Consider the following 18,820-nt stretch of genomic DNA (forward strand, 5'->3'; position numbering starts at 1 on the left):
GACAGCCACATCCTCTGACTTGGATCATTTGCTCTGTCCTGGTGAACGTCATTACTTGTTGAGTCAGGAAGGCATGTTCTATCAGTCTGAATGGGAAGCATGGGTGCAGGCAAGAAAGAGCAACCAGAGTGTGTGGATTCAGAAATTCCCGTGTGACTCCGTCTGAATGAGCAGGGTTGCATAAACAGAACGAGAATTTTGGTGTGAGGTTAAAGAGATGTAATAGAGGGTGAAGTGAATGAAGATCTGAGAGACACAAATCCTGTATTTGGTCCAGTCATGGATTACAACCTCCCTGAGGTTCAGTCTCCTAGTCTGTAAAATAGGGAAGACAACTCCTGTCTTGCCACTCCTCATACACATACAGGATGTGATGTCAACCCAGTGAGGCATATAGTGTTCCAAAACACTATCGTTATTACAAGGTCTCTGTGAAAGTCTGCTGCCTCAGAATATACAGTTGACCCTTGAACTAATGGCACCCTTATGCAGTCAAAAATCCATGTTTAACTTTTGTCTCCCCCAAAACTTAACTACTAAGAGCCTACTGTTGACCAGGAGCTTTACCGATAACACAAGTAGTCGATTAACACATATGTTGATTGTTATATGTATTATGCACTATATTCTTAAAATAAAGTAAGCTAGAGAAAAGACAATGCTATTAAGAAAACCATAAGGGGGGTGCCTGGGTGGCTCAGTGGGTTAAAGCCTCTGCCTTCAGCTCAGGTCATGATCCCAGAGTCTTGGGATCGGGCCCCACATCAGGTTCTCTGCTCTCTCTGCCTGCCTCTCTGCCTGCTTGTGATCTCTGTCTGTCAAATAAATAAACAAAATCTTAAAAAAAAAGAAGAAAACCATAAGGAAGAGAAAACATATTTAAATATATTTACAGTACCGTACTGTATTTATCAGAAAAATCTGTGTATAACTGGGCCCACACAATTCAAACCCATGCTGCTGAAGGGTCAACTGTATCTACCACCCTAATACTCTGCCTTTTTCTCCACCTCTTCTTATGCTCCCTCCAGGAAAGAAAAAGCAGTCAGCTATATTCATTCTGAACTACATATTACTCGTAAGCCTCCTTTCCTGCACTGGGAAAACACACACACATACATACATACACACACACACACACACACACACCCCAGGAAAACGTTGGGGGGAAAAAACAAGTTTATTCCCTCACCCTGTCCATTCCCCACTGGAGTGTTCTGCGGATCCCCTGCTTCCTTTCTGAGAGTTCATCTCACCCTCCTTTTAGGTCAGGATTACACAATTGTATTCAGATCACTGAGGGCAAAACCCAACCAAGCAAAAGAGTCCTTTAATCAATATTTTCTAAATCATCTCTCCTTAAAGGTGAAGACTTCTGAGCTTGAATTGCCCCTTTCTGTGGTGCCCAAGTCACTTAAACAATAACCAACCCTCCACTTCATTTTGATCAGAATGGTCATGGCATTGTAGGGCTTTGGTAAATAAGAACATCATTTTGAACGGGATACAAAAAAAACCAGATAAATAAAAATGCACTTGTGATAGCAGGTAGAGAATTCATAGGAGATAATATGATGGTTAGTGAAATGTTATATATATATGCCTATATCCTTCTGATATACATTTATAGCTCCTTTAAAAAAGTATACTTACTGAAGAAATATTTATTTCTAATTAATGTGTGCATAGTACTATTAGGTATCATGGAAGATACCAAGATGGGTGCAACAGACCCAGACCTCCCTTAAGTCCTAGTTTGATCCAGGCATTTATAGTAAAGTGACCTCTTCTTAGTGGGAAAATGAAAGACAACTTTCCATTCTTATTATGAAGATAACTTAGAACTTTACAAGTTTATAAAGAGAAGTAGATGCGTGAAGTTGGGCACTATAAATGTGAAGTATCATTATTCTGAGGCTTCTGTAATGTTTGGAAGGCAGAAAGAGGAAGGTCAGTCTAAAGGAAGAGACTCAAGGGTCCCAGCTAGAGCCCAGGTCAGAGATGGCAGATTTCCTCTGAATTCCTCCCCTTGCACCCCAACCCTCTCCTCTCACTCAGAGAGGTAGATAAATACCCCCATTTTATCCTCTTCCAGCTTGAAACCCGCATTAGTAACAGACATCTATCTCCCCTCCTCCCCCAGGAAGCAAACCTGTGTTCTTATGCAAGGTGAAGTTGCCTAGTACCTCCCACCCCAAGGCAGCCCAAATCACCTCAGTGTTCCCGCTCCAGGTTTACATTTTTCTTAGGGCTACGTAGGGATCCTCTGGGAATCCAAGTAATTGCAGGCATTCACACAATCCAGGCCTCCTCTTTTTAGTTGGTGCTGCAAGAACACTGCAGTATTTTCCCTCAGTGGTGCTAATTTGGCCCAGTAAACACATGGGTATTGGCCCTTGCCCCTGAGAAAACACACTGACATTAGGGAAAAGTTCCTGTGTTCTGGTAACATTTAATTGTGCTAGTTCTCAACCCTCTCTACGCCCACACATTCATGCACATTTATTCTGTTGACTTCAAAAGCTACTCAACATGTTGGAAATATGTGTGAGAACAGTGAAGGGAGCTTGCAATTAGTCTAAACTTTCTTTCTGGATGACTGGGTTTGGTACATATGTGAACATTTTAGAAGTACATATTTGATATTTTTAAATATACTTTTGCTTATACTGGGTTTAGAATTGAAAATAAATCAGGATTTCTATTGCCAGTTAGTGTGTTTTCATAATAAATAAGTCATTCATCCTTGTCCAATAATACATATTTAATAGGTTTAAATTAGGAAAAGCTTTTCAGAGGGAATTTCCATTCATTATCCACCAACATCCAGATGCCATCCAGCATATGAGGAGCTTCCAGAGAGAAGCAGGAAGCAAACCAGGGCCTCAAGGCATGGAGGGAAAAGAGTAGCACAGACAAAAAGGAGTTCTTACTAGATCCAAAGGTGCAGGCATAACTCTGATTTAGTCTTTTGCATGAGAAAAGAGGAGAAATCTTGTTAAAAATACAGATTCGGGGCACCTGGGTGGCTCAGTGGGTTAAAGCCTCTGCCTTCAGCTCAGGTCATGATCCCAGGGTCCTGGGATCAAGCCCCACATCAGGCTCTCTGCTCAGCAGGGAGCCTGCTTCCTCCTCTCTCTGCTTGCCTCTCTGTCTACTTGTGATCTCTGTCTGTCAAATAAATAAATAAAATATTTAAAAAGTAAAAATAAAAATAAAATTAAAATACAGATTCCCCAGATCCTGTCCCAGAGAATCTGATCTGAGAATAAAATGGGGCTGAGTTTTGCATTTTAACAAGCACCCTCCCCAGCTGATTCCTTTGCCACATGGTCCATTCTGAGAACCCCTAGGAACTGGGACCCCTGTGTAGTTCACTCATAAGTATTAAGTGCAAGAGTCCATAATTGGTGATGGGCCTTCTATATGGAGCTGGCCCTTAGTCTTTGGTAATATTATAAATCCAAGCCACTTTAAGGTAAATGAATGATTGCACCATAAGTAGCCTAAAACTTTTCTAACATTCTGTTTGACGTGAATTGAAGAAAGTTGAAAATGCTCTTTACTTTTCATATATTTCTGAATTTTTCCCCAAGACTGAAGTCTAGGATATTTATTTTGTTGTTGTTGTTGTTTATATAAATTCAATGAATTAACATCTAATATATTCTTAGTTTTTGAGGTAGAGGTCAGTGATTCATCAGTCTTATATAATACCCAGTGCTCATTACATCACATTCCCTCCTTAATGTCCAACACCCAGTCACCCCATCCCATCACCTCCCTCCCCTCCAGCAACTTCAGTTTGTTTCCTATGATTAAGAGTCTCTTACAGTTTGTCTCCCTCCCTGATTTCATCTTATTTTATTTTTCCCTCCCTTTTCCTATGATCTTGTTTTGATCCTCAAATTCCACATGTGAGTGAGATCATAATTGTCTTTCTCTGATTGATTTCACTTAGCATAACACCCTCTAGTTCCATCCATGTCATCGCAAATGGCAATATTTCATCCTTTTGATGGCTGAGTAATATTCCTTTATATACACAACACACCACTTCTTTATCCATTCATCTGTCAATGGACATCTGGGCTCATTCCTTAGTTTGACTATTGTGGACATTGCTGCTATAAAGTTGGGGTGCACATGACCCTTCAGATCACTATATTTGTATCTTTGGGGTAAATACCCAGTAGTACAATTGCTGGGTCATAGGGTTGCTCTATTTTCAACTTTTGGAGGAAACTCCATACTGTTTTCCAGAGTGGCTGCACCAGCTTGCATTCCCACCAACTGTATGAGGGTTCCACTTTCTCGACATTTTTACCAACATCTGTCATCTAATGGGTGTGAGATAGTATCCCATGGTGATTTTGATTTGTATTTCCCTGATGCTGAGTGATGCTGAGTATTTTTTCATGTGTCTACTGGCCGTTTGTACGTCTTCTCTGGAGAAATGTCAGTTCATGTCTTCTGACCATTTCTTGATTGGATTATTTGTTCTTTGGGTTTGAGTTTGATAAGTTCTTTATAGATTTTTGATACTAGCCCTTTATCTGATAAGACATCTGCAAATGTCTTCTCCCATTCTTTTGGTTGTCTTTTGGTTTTGTCAACTGTTTCCTTTGCTGTGAGAAATGAAGTCCCAATAGTTCATTTTTGCCTTTGTTTCCCTTGTCTTTGGAGACATGTGCAATAAGAAGTTGTTGTGGTTGAGGTCACAAAGTTTGCTGGCTGTGTTCTCCTCTAGGATTTTGATGGATTCCTGTCTCACACTGAGGTCTTTCATCCATTTTGAGTCTATTTTTGAGTATGATGTAAAGAAATGGTCCAGTTTCATTTTTCTGCATGTGGATGTCCAATTTTCCCAACACCATTTGTTGAAGAAACTATCTTTTTTTCCATTGGATATTCTTTCCTGCTTTGTCAAAGATTAGTTGACCATAGATTTGAGGGTCCTATTCTGGGTTCTCTATTCTATTCTATTGATCTATGTGTCTGTTTTTGTGCAGTCCCGAGGATTATAGTTTTGTAATAGAGATTGACCAAAATATTTATATACATCCATTGTATATAATTTTCTATAAATGAGAATTGAATGATCTAACAGAGAAGAGAAATGAAATAGAACACAAGAAAAAAATACCTTGAAAAATACCTTGAAAAAAATACCTTTTTTCAATACCTTGAAAAAAGAAAAGAAAATAAGAAATGATAATCAAAATAAAGGTGATTTGTTTGGGGATTGTTTTAATTATTCCTGGTGGCATTAACAAATTACCCCAAAATTCAGTGGCCTGTAACAACAAACGTTTATTATCTTGTGGTATGTCAGAATTCCAAGTGTGGCTTAGCTTAGTAATTCTGGCTCAGGGCCTCTCAAGGCTGCAACCAAGGTATCAGAGCTAGAATCACTTCAAGGCTCAACCGGAAAAGGACCTACTTCCAAGCACACTCACATGGCTGGTAGCAGAATTCAGTTCCTCCCAAGCTGTTGGACCAAGGGCCTCAATTTCTCAATGATTGTTGGCCAGTGCCCTGCCCCGCTCAGTTTCTTATACAGAGACCTCTCCATAAGGCAACTCACAATATGGCACTGGCTTCTAGCAGGGTAAGGAAACGTGAGAGTAAGAAAGGGAGCAAAGCAGATGCCACACTCTTTTGTAACCTAATTTTGGAAGTGACACCCCATCACTCTTGCCATGTTTTATTATTTAGAACCACATCTCTAACTCCAGCCCACAGTGAAGGGGAATATATTACATGGGGCAAGAATACTAGGAAATAGGGGAGAAGGAATCACTGGGAGCCATCTTAGATGTTACTTATCACAAATATGTTTGTCTCTTTCATAGTTAATTTATCATCCTAGTTACGCTTTACTAAAATTAAATGTTAATGTAAAGCAAACATTTTGTGATACAGGTTAGGAGCATATTCTGGGAATAGAGTCTACTAGTGCTAAAAAGATACATTGATGTTAGAAATTGAACTCAGATCTCTAAATGTGGAGATATACAACTACTATGTCAACCAACAGAAAAGACTACTAGTTACTATATCACTTAGGAATGTTTTCTGCTATAGGTAACTGAAAATTTGAATAGCTGTGGCTTAAAAATAAGTGTATATATGTGTTACCCAAGAAGCCCAGAGATGGCCAGCTACTGGCATTGTTTTTATACAAGACCAGTGCTCTAACCCCTGAGCTATGGAGCCTTCCCCTTTGGCATTGTTTTTATAGGTTGACAATGGCAAAAGCAATATCTTTTATATTCTTGGCCTTTAAAACATGCATGTCACCTCCTTGTCACATGATGACTTCCCTACATCAAGGGATTATGTATTCATAATTATGTATTCATAATTAAATTATGTATTCATAATTTAAGCAGGATAAAAGGGAAAAGGGCTAAATCAAGCACCTCTGTCTCTTTTCATAAGGAAGATAAAGTTTTCCTAGAAGTCCCACCCAGCCGACTTCCATTTAGGGAGAACTGAGCCACATGTCTTCCTTAAACAAATCTCTTGCCAAGGAGACTAACACTATCCTAGCAAGTGTAAACCAACCTAACTTATCTGTGAGATCAAAGGATTATTTCCATTACCTGAATAAATCAGGATTCTGTGGATGCTGGGCAGACAACACACAAGGTTTCAGTAAACACCTTGTATATTGTTAGTTATGTGTTCTATATATCTAATACATTCACAATTTCTACTAAGAGTCTAAGAAGATATTACCACATATAAACAGAATATTCAAGCTTCATATTCTTTGAGATTCTAAATGTACTTTAAATTTTCTACTTCAGAAATAAAATGTCCAGATTTTAGGACAAAAAAAATGACCCTGAAAACAAACAAAAAGCCCCAAAAACAAAAACAAACAAACAAAAAAATGACACTGTATTTTATTAATCCTGTGCACATATAAAAAATGTTTTAAATATGGTTATGGCATACTTTAAACAAGACGAAACCTTCTTAGATTTATTACCTTAGTAAAGTATTATCAAAACACAAGACAGATTGCTTTTCTTGATGTCTGTTGCTAGATTTTTGTTGATTTATGTTTCTGAAATTATAGCATCATAAGTCAATGCTGCATAAAGGAATTTAATGTCATTTATAAAAATCTAGTAATATAAATTGTTGATTCCTTATAAAGCATCTATTAAGACATAGAAATATCACTGAAATACATTCATGCCTTTGATCTTGAGGTCTGCATAAGGATTCTTGCCAGAAGGGCAACTTGTTCCATGGATTACAGAACAGAAAATCAATTCTTGCAGACACAGGTCAACCTCCTCTGAGGCATCTTATTTTAAGAAAATAAATGACACCTGCGTCTCTTGGTTTTTGTTTTTGTTTTAAATCAAATCTCTAATTCTTCTTCTGCTCCAAATCTAAGTGAGCAGATAAAGTTCCTGTCTAGGTAAGACATACTCATTAAGGAGTAGGAGGAATAAGTTCCTGAAGAAATGGGACTCCAGAGTGATAGTTTTAATGAGGGATAAATCAGCCAATGATGGACGTGAACAATGAACACACTGGGGATTGTCAGAGAGAGGCACCATCACTTACTCAGCAATAGCCCTATGGGACCTCTTGAGAGCAAGATGATGTTCAAGTTCCAATGCAAACCTGTCTGTCTTTTGCAGCAGCTACAGCAGCTAGACTGACAGGGGATGTGTAGCAGACAGGAGCAGAAGAGCCCAGTAGAGTTCCTAAGCCTGAATTCTAATCCTGTGTCTGCCATACCTGGGAAGGTACCCTTAGATCCAGTCATCTGACAACCTTGGCCATTAATTTCTAAAGATTCCTTTAGCTTTAAACATCTACGAAAATGCTGAATCAACTGTGCTTTAGGTGATGGGGAATTCTGACCTAACGCTATATGGAATGACTGATTATCTAGCAGAACTCTGTTGAGTTCAGTGCATTACCGATATATATCAAAATGTGAAATGAAGATTTTTTTTTTAGAATATTCCTTCCTGTTTTCTTCACCCCAGGTAGATATTCAGAAATGTTCATGTTCATACTATAAAAAGGACATTTCTTCTAACTTCAAGTAGGAATAACCTTCAAGTCAATGCCTTAGAAGGTAATGAGAGACTTACAGGAGACCTGAAGATATGATTGGGGTAAATGGAGAAGGGATATGGTAAGAAAGATATAAGCTCCTAAAGATACAGTGTTGAGCACAGAGCTAGACCTAGGCCTGTGAATCAAAAAGTTAGAGTTCTAATTTCAGCTTTTCCACTGGTTCATTTGGGACCTTGAGAATGTCTGGCCCATTCTAAACCTTCTGTGCCTCAGTTTCCTTATCTGCCAGTTAGAGTGAGAGTTCTTGGCTGAGTGCCCAGGATTGTGAGAACACACGGTGCAGAGCCAAGAAAATACAATCAGTACCAAAAATCCAAAACATCCTAGTTACTAGATGTCCTAACTTAAAATGGAAATCCTACCAACAGTAATTCCTTTAATAATTAAAATGGGAATGTTTTAGGAAGCATATCTATGTGGGTCAAAATTAAGCAAGTATGGCTATTATAGGGGCTTATAACCCCAGGTATACAAAAACAAAATGAGCTCACGCTTCAGGTTGAACAAGTTTCAGCTTTGCCACTTAGCATTTGTATAGCCTTGAGCAATTTTTTAACTTCAAACACCACCCTCATCTATAAAATAGAAATAATGTCATGCATCTCAGAGAATTGTGGTGAAGATTGTTACAGATGGAAATTAGTTCTTTTGAGCCATTGGTGCTTTGTGGTTGATAGTTTCTATTAAAATTCTCAATTAAAAAGCTTAGTCATCCACAGCAAGGAATTTTTAATGCTACTATTTATTGAGCATTTACTATATTGTAATGCTTTATACCCTTGTTAAGCACTTTATATAAATTATGTCCTATACTATTCATAAAAACCTACTACTATTACTGTTACAGAAATGGAAGGAGAAAGTAAGCTTTATTTCTGGTTCCAATGTGTTTCCTTTACATGCCTTACTTTCTTTTGCTCAGCTGCATCTAAAGGGCTATACTTTTAGTAATCTCTAGCCATCTTAAATTTTCAGGACTAAAACAGCAACCAACTAACTGAATATATTTATGTAACATGTTATTTTCGTCATGTTTTGTCCACCCCTAGAGACCTGCTCTAAATTTACTTGAAGGCAGTTAAGAATTTCCAATATGTTCGTTGAAAAAATGCATTTATAGTTATGCTTAAAAAAATAAAGTTGTTATCAAGAAATCTCACCCACATCCATATGTCCACAAATCTTCATTAAGGACCAAATTGTATATGTGATATACATAACCTCATTGCAACATTGTCCTTAGAGACCATGTTTTGAGAATTCTTACTATTATAAGAAAAATAAAATTCAGCAAATTCTTTTTTGTTAATATGGTTTTTAATTCTGAAATAGTAAAATTGTCTTGGAGAAAATTTGAAAAATATTTTTCTAAAGTGATGTGGTATTGAAGAAAGAGTCAGTATCTTTCAGACCAGATTCAAAACTCAAATCCACCTCTTATCTATCTGGACAATTTATTAACATTTCTGAACCTTGAATTTTTCCTGTAAAGTGGGAATAATCTATGAAGAGTTGATGTGAGTTAAATGAGAACAGTGTCTGATCATAATAGCAAGTCAACAAATGTTAGTAACTATCCCTCCCTAGGAAATGCATCTCAAGGCAGGCATAATTCACGTTCTGCTTTGTAAAGAGGTAGGAATACCCTAACTCCAATAATGTGCTCCCTGCCCTCCTTTGATAGTAGACTACCTTTATTTTTTAATAAAAGTGAGGTACCCTCTCCCATTGTGCACTCTGAATGTTCCCATTAAAGGGCATTCATGGACCATGACTGCTCTTCTTTTGTCTGCTCTAGTGTATTACTTTTGGCTTCACCAAATATTTTTACAAAATAAGGTCATCTTATAAAAAAAAAAAACACACTATTGGGTATCTTGAAATTGGATGAAGAAAAACCACAGGCTTTTATTCTTAATAGCTTTGGGAAAATACAGTGTCAGTACAAAACCCCATAGTGGACAATTAAGTAAAGTGCACAGAAATATCATTAAAGGATTGATCTGACTTGCCACATATTTCATGCAACCTTTTAAAACACACAAGTAAATGTTTTTCTCTGAGTCTAGATCTAAATAGGCAAAGAAAAGAGTTGGAATGACAATAATCTGTTTAAAAAATGAAGTTAATTATGTAAATAAAGCATATGTAAATAAAATTACAATCATCATGCAAATGAAACATAATAGCAGAAATACCATTTTTTACATATTACCTTATTAAGGCATTGGACAATAGGTCAAGAAACAGAATGTTCTAGAAAATAAACTTTTAATTATTAGTAAGCATCATGTACTTTTTCCAAAAGAGGTTTTATTGTGTTGAATCAAAGGTGGCATCCTGGCACTGAGAAGCTCCACAGTCACCCAAGACCTCATCCCCTAATCCTGAGCTTGCCTGGATTCCTGATGATGTTGGCAGTCATCAACTTGTCTGGATTTCAAACTACATTATATCCCTTCATATAGCTGCCTTTGCCAAGCAGATGAGCTGGTTCTGTCCTACTGTTCTATTGGTAATTTTTTTAATCCCGTGCTTCTGTTGAGATTGTATAAATCCTTCTAGAGAGATAAAAGCTCCTGCGAATTCATTGTTTAGGTAGCAGGTACTGCGTAAGAGAATGCTCTAGGGAAATGTGTCAAGTTTGCATTCTGGTCCCACCACTGCTGTTTGCTTCCTGTTAGCAAGTCACCTTCACCTCTCTGAACTTCTGTATCTTCTTTTGTAAAGGGATAACAACCCACCTTCTCAGATTGGTTTGAAACCCCAGATCATATAGAGACAATGCATGGAGAAGCACTTGGTTACTGTTAACTGCTTTGTACTGCAAATTCATTTATTTGATTACTTCCTTATGGCCACCCAAAGGGACTACTACAGGATTCACTGGTGTGGACCACTGATATTTGTATCTGTCTTTATTCAAAACTTTACTCTGTTCGTTTAATTCAAAAATGAAGCTCTTCTTTAACATGTTTTTAACTGCCTTCCTTTCTAACTTCCTTCTTGCTGTTAATGTCACCTCGGCTTTCCTTAGCTAGCAAATCAGAATCTCAAAGCTCATCTTAGGCTTTTCTCTCTCTCTAATCTTGAAGTAACCAAATCCTGTGGGGTCTTCCTTTAACATCCCTGAAATTCATTCTTTCATTTTCTTTTTCCTGGCCACAATTCCAGTTTGGGCCCGGCACCAAACCTGGGATATAACAACAGTCTCTTTGCCTTGAGTTTCTTTTCTCCAGCCTATACACTGCTGTCAAATTCAGCTTAATAAATGACCACATTGAGTGTGGCTGCATTCCCCCACTCTACTATCTTCAATAGACCTTCCACTGTATGCAAAATAAAATTGAGACTGGCTTCAATCAGTCTTACTAGCTGTGCCCACACAGGTCTCGCTGCCTGTGAGACTCACTGTATCACCCTTCCTTGTTCCTGGGATCTTGCTTACACCATTTCCAAAGTACCCTCTTTCTTCTTCTCCAAATCATACCCCATTTTCCAAGCCCTGCCCAAGTTCCACCACCCCATGAAGACTTCTTGAGTCCTCACAGCTCACAGTGATCTAATTTGCTGAAGAAAATCTACCAGTGGAGTGTTTGAAGAGTCAGCAATCAACTATGCACTAACTACCCCTCAACACTGTTTGTGTAGTTGTGTTGGAATACAATTAGCTTAGGCCATGTCATTTGCATTTCACTGAGCGCCTCATCTATTTATCCATGTTGCCAGGTTTTACTTAAATTCAGGAAGTTTTTTTTTTTTTTTAAAGATTTTATTTATTTATTTGACAGAGAGATTACAAGTAGGCAGAGAGGCAGGCAGAGAGAGAGAGGAGGAAGCAGGCTCCCTGCTGAGCAGAGAGCCCGTTAAATACAGGAAGTTTAAAGAAACATGTGGAGAACATGTTAGAAATTCTCCTGGATTCCACCCCCAGAGATGCTGTAAGGAAGGTCCAGGTGAAGCCCAAATACCTGTTTCCAGCAAGTTCAGAGTGATGTTGATGCTGCTGAGTACTTTCAAGCATCTCACACAGAACTCGTACATTAAAGCTAATATGTATTTATGGATACTCAGTAGTGGTTTTTCCTCTTTTCTTCTATTGTAAGCTCACATTCTGTCTCTTCTTCCTTTTAGATTGATTTTGAAGATGTGATAGCAGAACCAGAAGGAACACACAGTTTTGATGGCATCTGGAAGGCCAGCTTCACCACCTTCACTGTGACAAAATACTGGTTTTACCGCTTGCTGTCTGCCCTCTTTGGCATCCCAATGGCACTCATCTGGGGCATTTACTTTGCCATTCTTTCTTTTCTGCACATCTGGGCAGTTGTACCGTGCATTAAGAGTTTCCTGATTGAGATTCAGTGCGTCAGCCGTGTGTATTCCATCTACGTCCACACCTTCTGTGACCCGTTCTTTGAGGCTGTTGGCAAAATATTCAGCAGTATTCGCATCAACATGCAGAAAGAAATATAAATGACATTTTAAGGATAGAAGTATGCCTGATTCTTTTTTTTTTTTTTCCTTTCAATTTTCTTGGTGCCAATTTCAAGTTTCAAGTTGCTGGTACAGCAACAGTATATGAATGAATTTTCTTGGTTCAGAACAAAGAAATCACTCAGTTTTCATAACATTATTTGTGTCTTCTGAGCTATTTCATCTATTTTTTTTTTTTGGTGGTCTTGATTTTTTAAACCCATTTAAAATTCTTTTCCTTACATTCTTATTTGCATGTGGACCATTGTTTTATTGGCTGAGATATGGACCTATTGTTGAAAGGTAACTTGAGAGAAATATGAAGAACTGAGGAGGAAAAAAAAAAAAAAGAACAAACAACCTCAAGTGCCTATTCTAAAATGTTGATCATTTTATGGTAAGGGAAGAATTCCTGGCTAAGGCCATTAAGTGTACAGGTATGTGGGCAGGTTTTAAGCAAACTCTTCCCCCACCATCTGAAGCATTAATAGACCATTGCCATTCACTTTAATGATCCAACTGGATCTAGTGATCTTTATCAGGTTAGAAAATATAATCTGCATTCACGTATTCCAACTAATGCCTTACACTTCTTGAAATTTTAACCTGTGATTCTTTATGTGCCTGAATATTTGTTATATAGATAATGAGACCTAAGTGCCTTCCTGTTCTTCACATTTTCCTTTTCAAATAGGGTCCAACTCATCAACTTTCATTAGGTCCAGCAGCCTTCCTGAAGACCAAAATTAGAAAACCCATTCTCCATGCTCCTTTCTAACTCTCAGAAACAGAGTTGGATGAAGTTCACGTCTGCACTTGATTACGCAGCATCTTTATCTATATCAAGTATGGTGTACATCAACCCCATGAAACAAATTAAGGTGGACAAATGGGACTGAGCCCTCTCTGGGCTGGCAGGAGTGGAAGCCAACTTTCCCTGCCTCTCATCAGCTGAATGAGGTCAGCATGTCTATTCAGCTTCGTTTATTTTCAAGAATAATCACGCTTTCCTGACTCCAAACTAATCCATCACTGGGGTGGTTTAGTGGCTGAACATTGTGTTCCCTTTTCAGCTGATCAGTGGGCCTCCGGGGAAGGGCTCATAAAATGGAGGCCATTGTGAGACTGTCAGAGTTGTTGCAAATGTGACCCCCTTCAAAGTAAAGCACTTGTAACTGTCTGTTATGCTGTGATACACAGCCCCTCCCCCTGCCAGGAGCTTTGGACCTAATCCAAGCATCACTTTGCTCAGAAAGAAGATGGGGAGGAGGCAGTAATAAAAGATTGAGGTGATTTTGCTGGAATAAATTCAAATTCTTCTGAACTCAAACTGAGGAATTTCACCTGTAAACCTGAGTCATACAGAAAGCTGCCTGGTACATCTAAAAGCTTTTTATTCCTCCTGCTCATATTAAGAGTCTGACCTTGGGGACATTACTTTTAACCTTCAGTTATATGCTTTTATTTTTATTTTCATACACCTATTGGAACTCTGCTTGATTTTATTTTTCATCTCTTCTAGATTTCCTGACACTTTAATTATCAACCTGTTACCTACGTTTAAGTTTTGCATTTAAAACAGACACTGGCATGGACATAGTTTTACTTTTAAACTGTGTACATAACTGAAAATATAGTATATTTGCATACTTCATAAGTGTAAAGATATTTTTATCTTTATATGAGGAAAATCACTTGGGAAATTGCTGTGTGATTCAATCTGTAAACTGTGTATCCCAAGACATGTCTGTTCTATTCCCTCATGCAAATCAATTGCTGGTCCAAAAGATTGCTGAAATTTTATACGCTTACTGATATATTTTACACTTTTTTATCTTGCATGTCCTGTAAAGGTTACAACCCTGCACAATAAAAATGTTTAACAGTTCAACAGTCAGCTTCATTATTTTACCCCAGAACTGGTGTGTATGTCAGTGTCTGTGTTTGTGTGTGGTAAGCACGTACATAGTGTGTGTATGCGGTTGTGGGAGGTAATGGTCTTACACTTGTCAGTTATTGCAAAGTGGGATTAGGTGTGATCTTTGTTCTAAGGCCATCACCATGCATGTTACCTCAGATAAAAGTTATAATTAATAAGAATTTATTTAACAGTTTACCCAATGCTTTATTTAAGTTTTTATTTAAATTCCAATAAGTTAATATACAATGTAATTTTAGTTTCAGGTGTATGGCACAGTGATTTACACCTGCATATAACACCCAGTGTTAATCACAACAAGTGCACTCCTTAATCTCCATCATCTATATAATCTATTTCCCCAACCACCCTATGTGTCATCTAATTTGAGCCCCCAACAACTTTGTGTGATGGATATTAATATTCTCATTTGGTAAGGGACACATCCAGGGGCTAATGCTTTGAAATTTGCTATGTCTTAACTGGGATTTTTTTTTTTAAGAGGTGTATTTCAGTCACAGTTTATTTTTGGCCTTGGCTAAGCTTACATTCAGAACTTCTGTATTAGTCAGGGTTCTAGAGAGAAGCAGAACCAATAAGAAATATATTGATTCTTCATATTTGAAAATATACTGGTATATATAAATAATATTAAAAGCTATATAAAGACATATACATATAGATAAGGAGATTTATTTTAAGAAATTGGTTCACATGATTTATGGGGACTAACAAGTCTTGAATATGCAGGGTGAGTTGACAAGCTGGAGACCCAGGAGAGTGTCAATGGTGTGATTCCTGTTTTAAAGCTGCTGGCAAGCTCAAGACCCAGGAAAAGCTGATGTTTTAGTTCACGTCCAAAGGCAGTGAAGAAACTAATGTCTCAGTTTGAAGGCAGTCAAACAGGAGGAGGGGAGCCTGCTTCCCCCTCTCTCTCTGCCTGCGCCTCTCTGCCTACTTGTGATCTCTCTCAAATAACTAAATAAATTATTTTTTAAAAAAATAGTGTCATGAAGAAAGTCACTAAACACATTCTGATATAAATTACAGCATTACCAACAACATACACATCATTTGTTCTTCTCTTCCACTTTATTTCTCCATGATTTTTTCTTCCCATCAAAACTTTCCCTACTGTACCCATTTATACATTTTGATATGTCAAAATATGAGTTTCACCAAGGAAAATTTTAGCAAAAAACTATCATGGATATTTGAAATATGTATTTTTCTTAATTGAATAATAGCAAACACATGTTGACAGTTACTAAGGAAAAAGTTGACTTTCCAGCAGCTGTTGACTTCATCAATTTCACTATGTGATGAGTCACACAAAATTCCACAGAGCTAGGAAGCTACAAGTGAGGAAGAGGGAGTGTGTGTGTGGGTATGTGTGTGTGTGTGTGTGTGTGTGATGAGAGAGGAATAGGGAGACTTGAGACATGGGGAAGCAAATAAAATTAAGTTGAATGAGTGATTTGATGCTACAGAATGTTGAACTGTTTATTCTATACCTAACTAGTACTTCAAAAGAACAACTGAAAAACATATGAAAACTAGCATAAAGTATGAGGTGCTTGCAACAGGTAGAAGGCAATCAAAAAAATAAAAAAGACAACATCTGCCCACCTGAGCCACTTATGAATGGGCAAACACATTTTGGAGTGAAATCTACTCTTCTTCATTTTTTTTTTAAGCTATTATTTACTTATTTGACAGAGAGAGATCACAAGTAGGCAGAAAAGCAGGCAGAGAGAGAGAAAGAGAGAGAGAGGGAAGCAGGCTCCCCACTGAGCAGAGAGCCGACTCGGGACTTGATCCCAGGACCCCGAGATCATGACCTGAGCCTAAGGCAGCAGCTTAACCCACTGAGCCACCCAGGCACCCCCCTCTTCTTCATTTTTATTAATATCTTGCCAACTTTTAATGAGATAGTAACTATTCCAGCCATTAGTCAAAGTCCTTTTTAAGAGGTTATTTCTTTAATCCTTCATCACATTGCATAACCACCTCGAAAAGGTGAGATTTAGTTACCTGCCAACTCTGAATAGAAAGTTCTATCAACTCTATAACACAAGTGAGCACTGTGAAATGTACAGCACAATGCTCACATTGATGGATGTAATTTGGCTTGATATTGACTTTACGTTTTCACAGTGGTTTTCTTCTTTACTTCATTGTTTCTTATATTGACCTCAAAATAAAAATAGCTTCCATATATTGAACATATAAAATATGCCAAGCAATGTACTAAGCATTTCACAAATGGTACCCCTACAATAGCCATATGGCTTATGTGCTACAATCTAGGTCAAAAGGATACAATTGCTCTGTCTTTGAGATCAGAATATAGAAGCTCATTGGAGTTAAATAACTTACTCAAGGTTACTCAGCAAGTTTAACACCCATGATATTATTTCCAAAGCTCTTCTTTATGTAGAAATCCACTCCATCCTTGGGAGAAATTCAAAAAGTATAATACCATTTGGCAGTATTACAATAGCATTATGTGTTATTAAAGGGAAAGAAAAAAAGAACACTAAATGGTTAGAAGTCATGAAGATAATGTGTTTCCTAACCCATGATTCTATTCACATAATAGTTCACATTGTTCCTTCAATAGGCATTTATGGAACAACTATTTGGTGAAACAGGGAATAGAAAGATAAGACAAAGAATGGTGAGATGAAGGCCTTTGTCTTCAGGGAATCTCATTAAAAGCAATAATGAAGGAAACTCCAAAATGGAATTAATATTTTGCCATTTTTATGCTAAGAAAATAGCTTTTTTGTAAAAATTAAAATTATTGACAATAAATTTAATGGTTTAATATGATGGCTTTGAAACTGTGCTCTATAGAATCTAGAAGTGTTTGACTGGGTTCTCTAAGATGACAGAGGTTAGTGGTAGAGATGAGAAGAATAACATCCACCACTGTCTTCAGACAGGCAAACTCCTCTGTGATTTCTTTTCATATCAGTTTTTAGCATATTTTGTTTGATAAAATAATCCATCACTAAGAAAATTTGAAAACCATTGAATGACTTGTTGATGAAATAATACATTTTTATATACAAACTTAGATCTTAAATGAAATGATGCTTGCTTTTGTGATTATCACTAAATATGTTCTAATAATATTTTTTGAAGATGCAGGCTCAACTGAGGGGTTGACCAGTCAGAAAATGTCTGTCAAAACCATGAGTACACACCAATTAAATATATGATTGCCTTGCAAACTCTCACACTCTGGTTCTAACAGAACCAGAATGGTTCTGACTAGGAAAAAACTAGTAGTGTCATCTATATTCCAGAGGAGAAAATAAATTTAACAGTGAGGTTTTTGGCATTAGAACACATATCTAGGATGATGTCAAATATTGTCCAGGCAATTTACAAATAAAATATCAGTCTTCAGTATCTATACTGGACTAGAACAATTTCTTTAGATTTCCTTATTTCAACCTTAAACAATAATGAATGCAAATAATAAGCCATGCCTGCAACAGAAAAAACTTTGAATTTAGAAACAGGAACCTATAATCAAATCCTCAATCAATCTTAGAACCAGCTGTGAGTATGGATAAGTCTTATAACTGACTCAACTCTCGAGCTAGAAGCTTTGTTGTTTCCTACTTCATTAGACTATAATGCAAATAAAAATGTGAAAATGACTAAAACAGACCCAGATCTCATGGAAATTAGAAAGTTTCAGGCAACCCCTCATTCCATTATCTTATTTCATTCTTTCTAGTGCCTCAGGGTCATCTACCTGCTTTTCTTAATGCATTTAAGCCATTCTTTTGCCTGTCTTCATCCAACCATATCTCTTCTGGTGCTCATCAATATGGACTGAGTCAAAATGCCCAAAGTCTACCTGACCATTTACTTAAAGATCAATCACCATCAGACTTCCATTTCTGTATCTCTGTAGACTCAAGAGAGGCATCTGATTTGCTCAGACTAGATAATACAATGGCTCCTCCTACATTTGATGTCCACTCTGGCCCAGTCAGGGGTAGTAGCTTGGTTTCAAAGGCTGTCAATTCAAGGAATTGTGGAAGGAAAGAGAAGCTAATCAGCAATAGGGATGTGAATGGCAAACTGGCAAACATGTCCATTATAATGTCAATCTCCATAAAACTCTAATCTTCCAAACTCTTTCACATCTCTGTCTTCCTGTACTCCCATGATATAAGAAAAGAAGTGTACTCATAACCCCATTTTATATATACAAAGAATGAAACACCAAGGATAAATGACTTACCTAGGATCACTTGGTTAGTGACCGGTGGAGCAAGATATAAATCC

The 18,820-nt window shown here is 37.5% G+C and overlaps 1 protein-coding gene across 2 annotated transcripts in view; it reads left to right on the forward strand.

Moving 5' to 3' along the window:
* The window catches only part of CAV1 (caveolin 1), a 35,926-nt gene extending 21,444 nt beyond the window's left edge, over positions 1 to 14,482 (forward strand). For both annotated transcript variants that reach the window (XM_004741919.3, XM_004741921.3), the window contains exon 3: positions 12,250 to 14,482. In XM_004741919.3, the coding sequence (XP_004741976.1) occupies positions 12,250 to 12,591 (342 nt within the window). In that variant the 3' untranslated portion in view covers positions 12,592 to 14,482. The remainder of the gene's footprint in view (positions 1 to 12,249) is intronic.
* The last annotated feature ends 4,338 nt before the right edge of the window (positions 14,483 to 18,820 follow it).

Source organism: Mustela putorius, unplaced genomic scaffold (assembly GCF_011764305.1).
Source record: "Mustela putorius furo isolate JIRA1106 unplaced genomic scaffold, ASM1176430v1.1 tig00003845_pilon_pilon_pilon, whole genome shotgun sequence".
Lineage (NCBI taxonomy): Eukaryota > Metazoa > Chordata > Mammalia > Carnivora > Mustelidae > Mustela > Mustela putorius.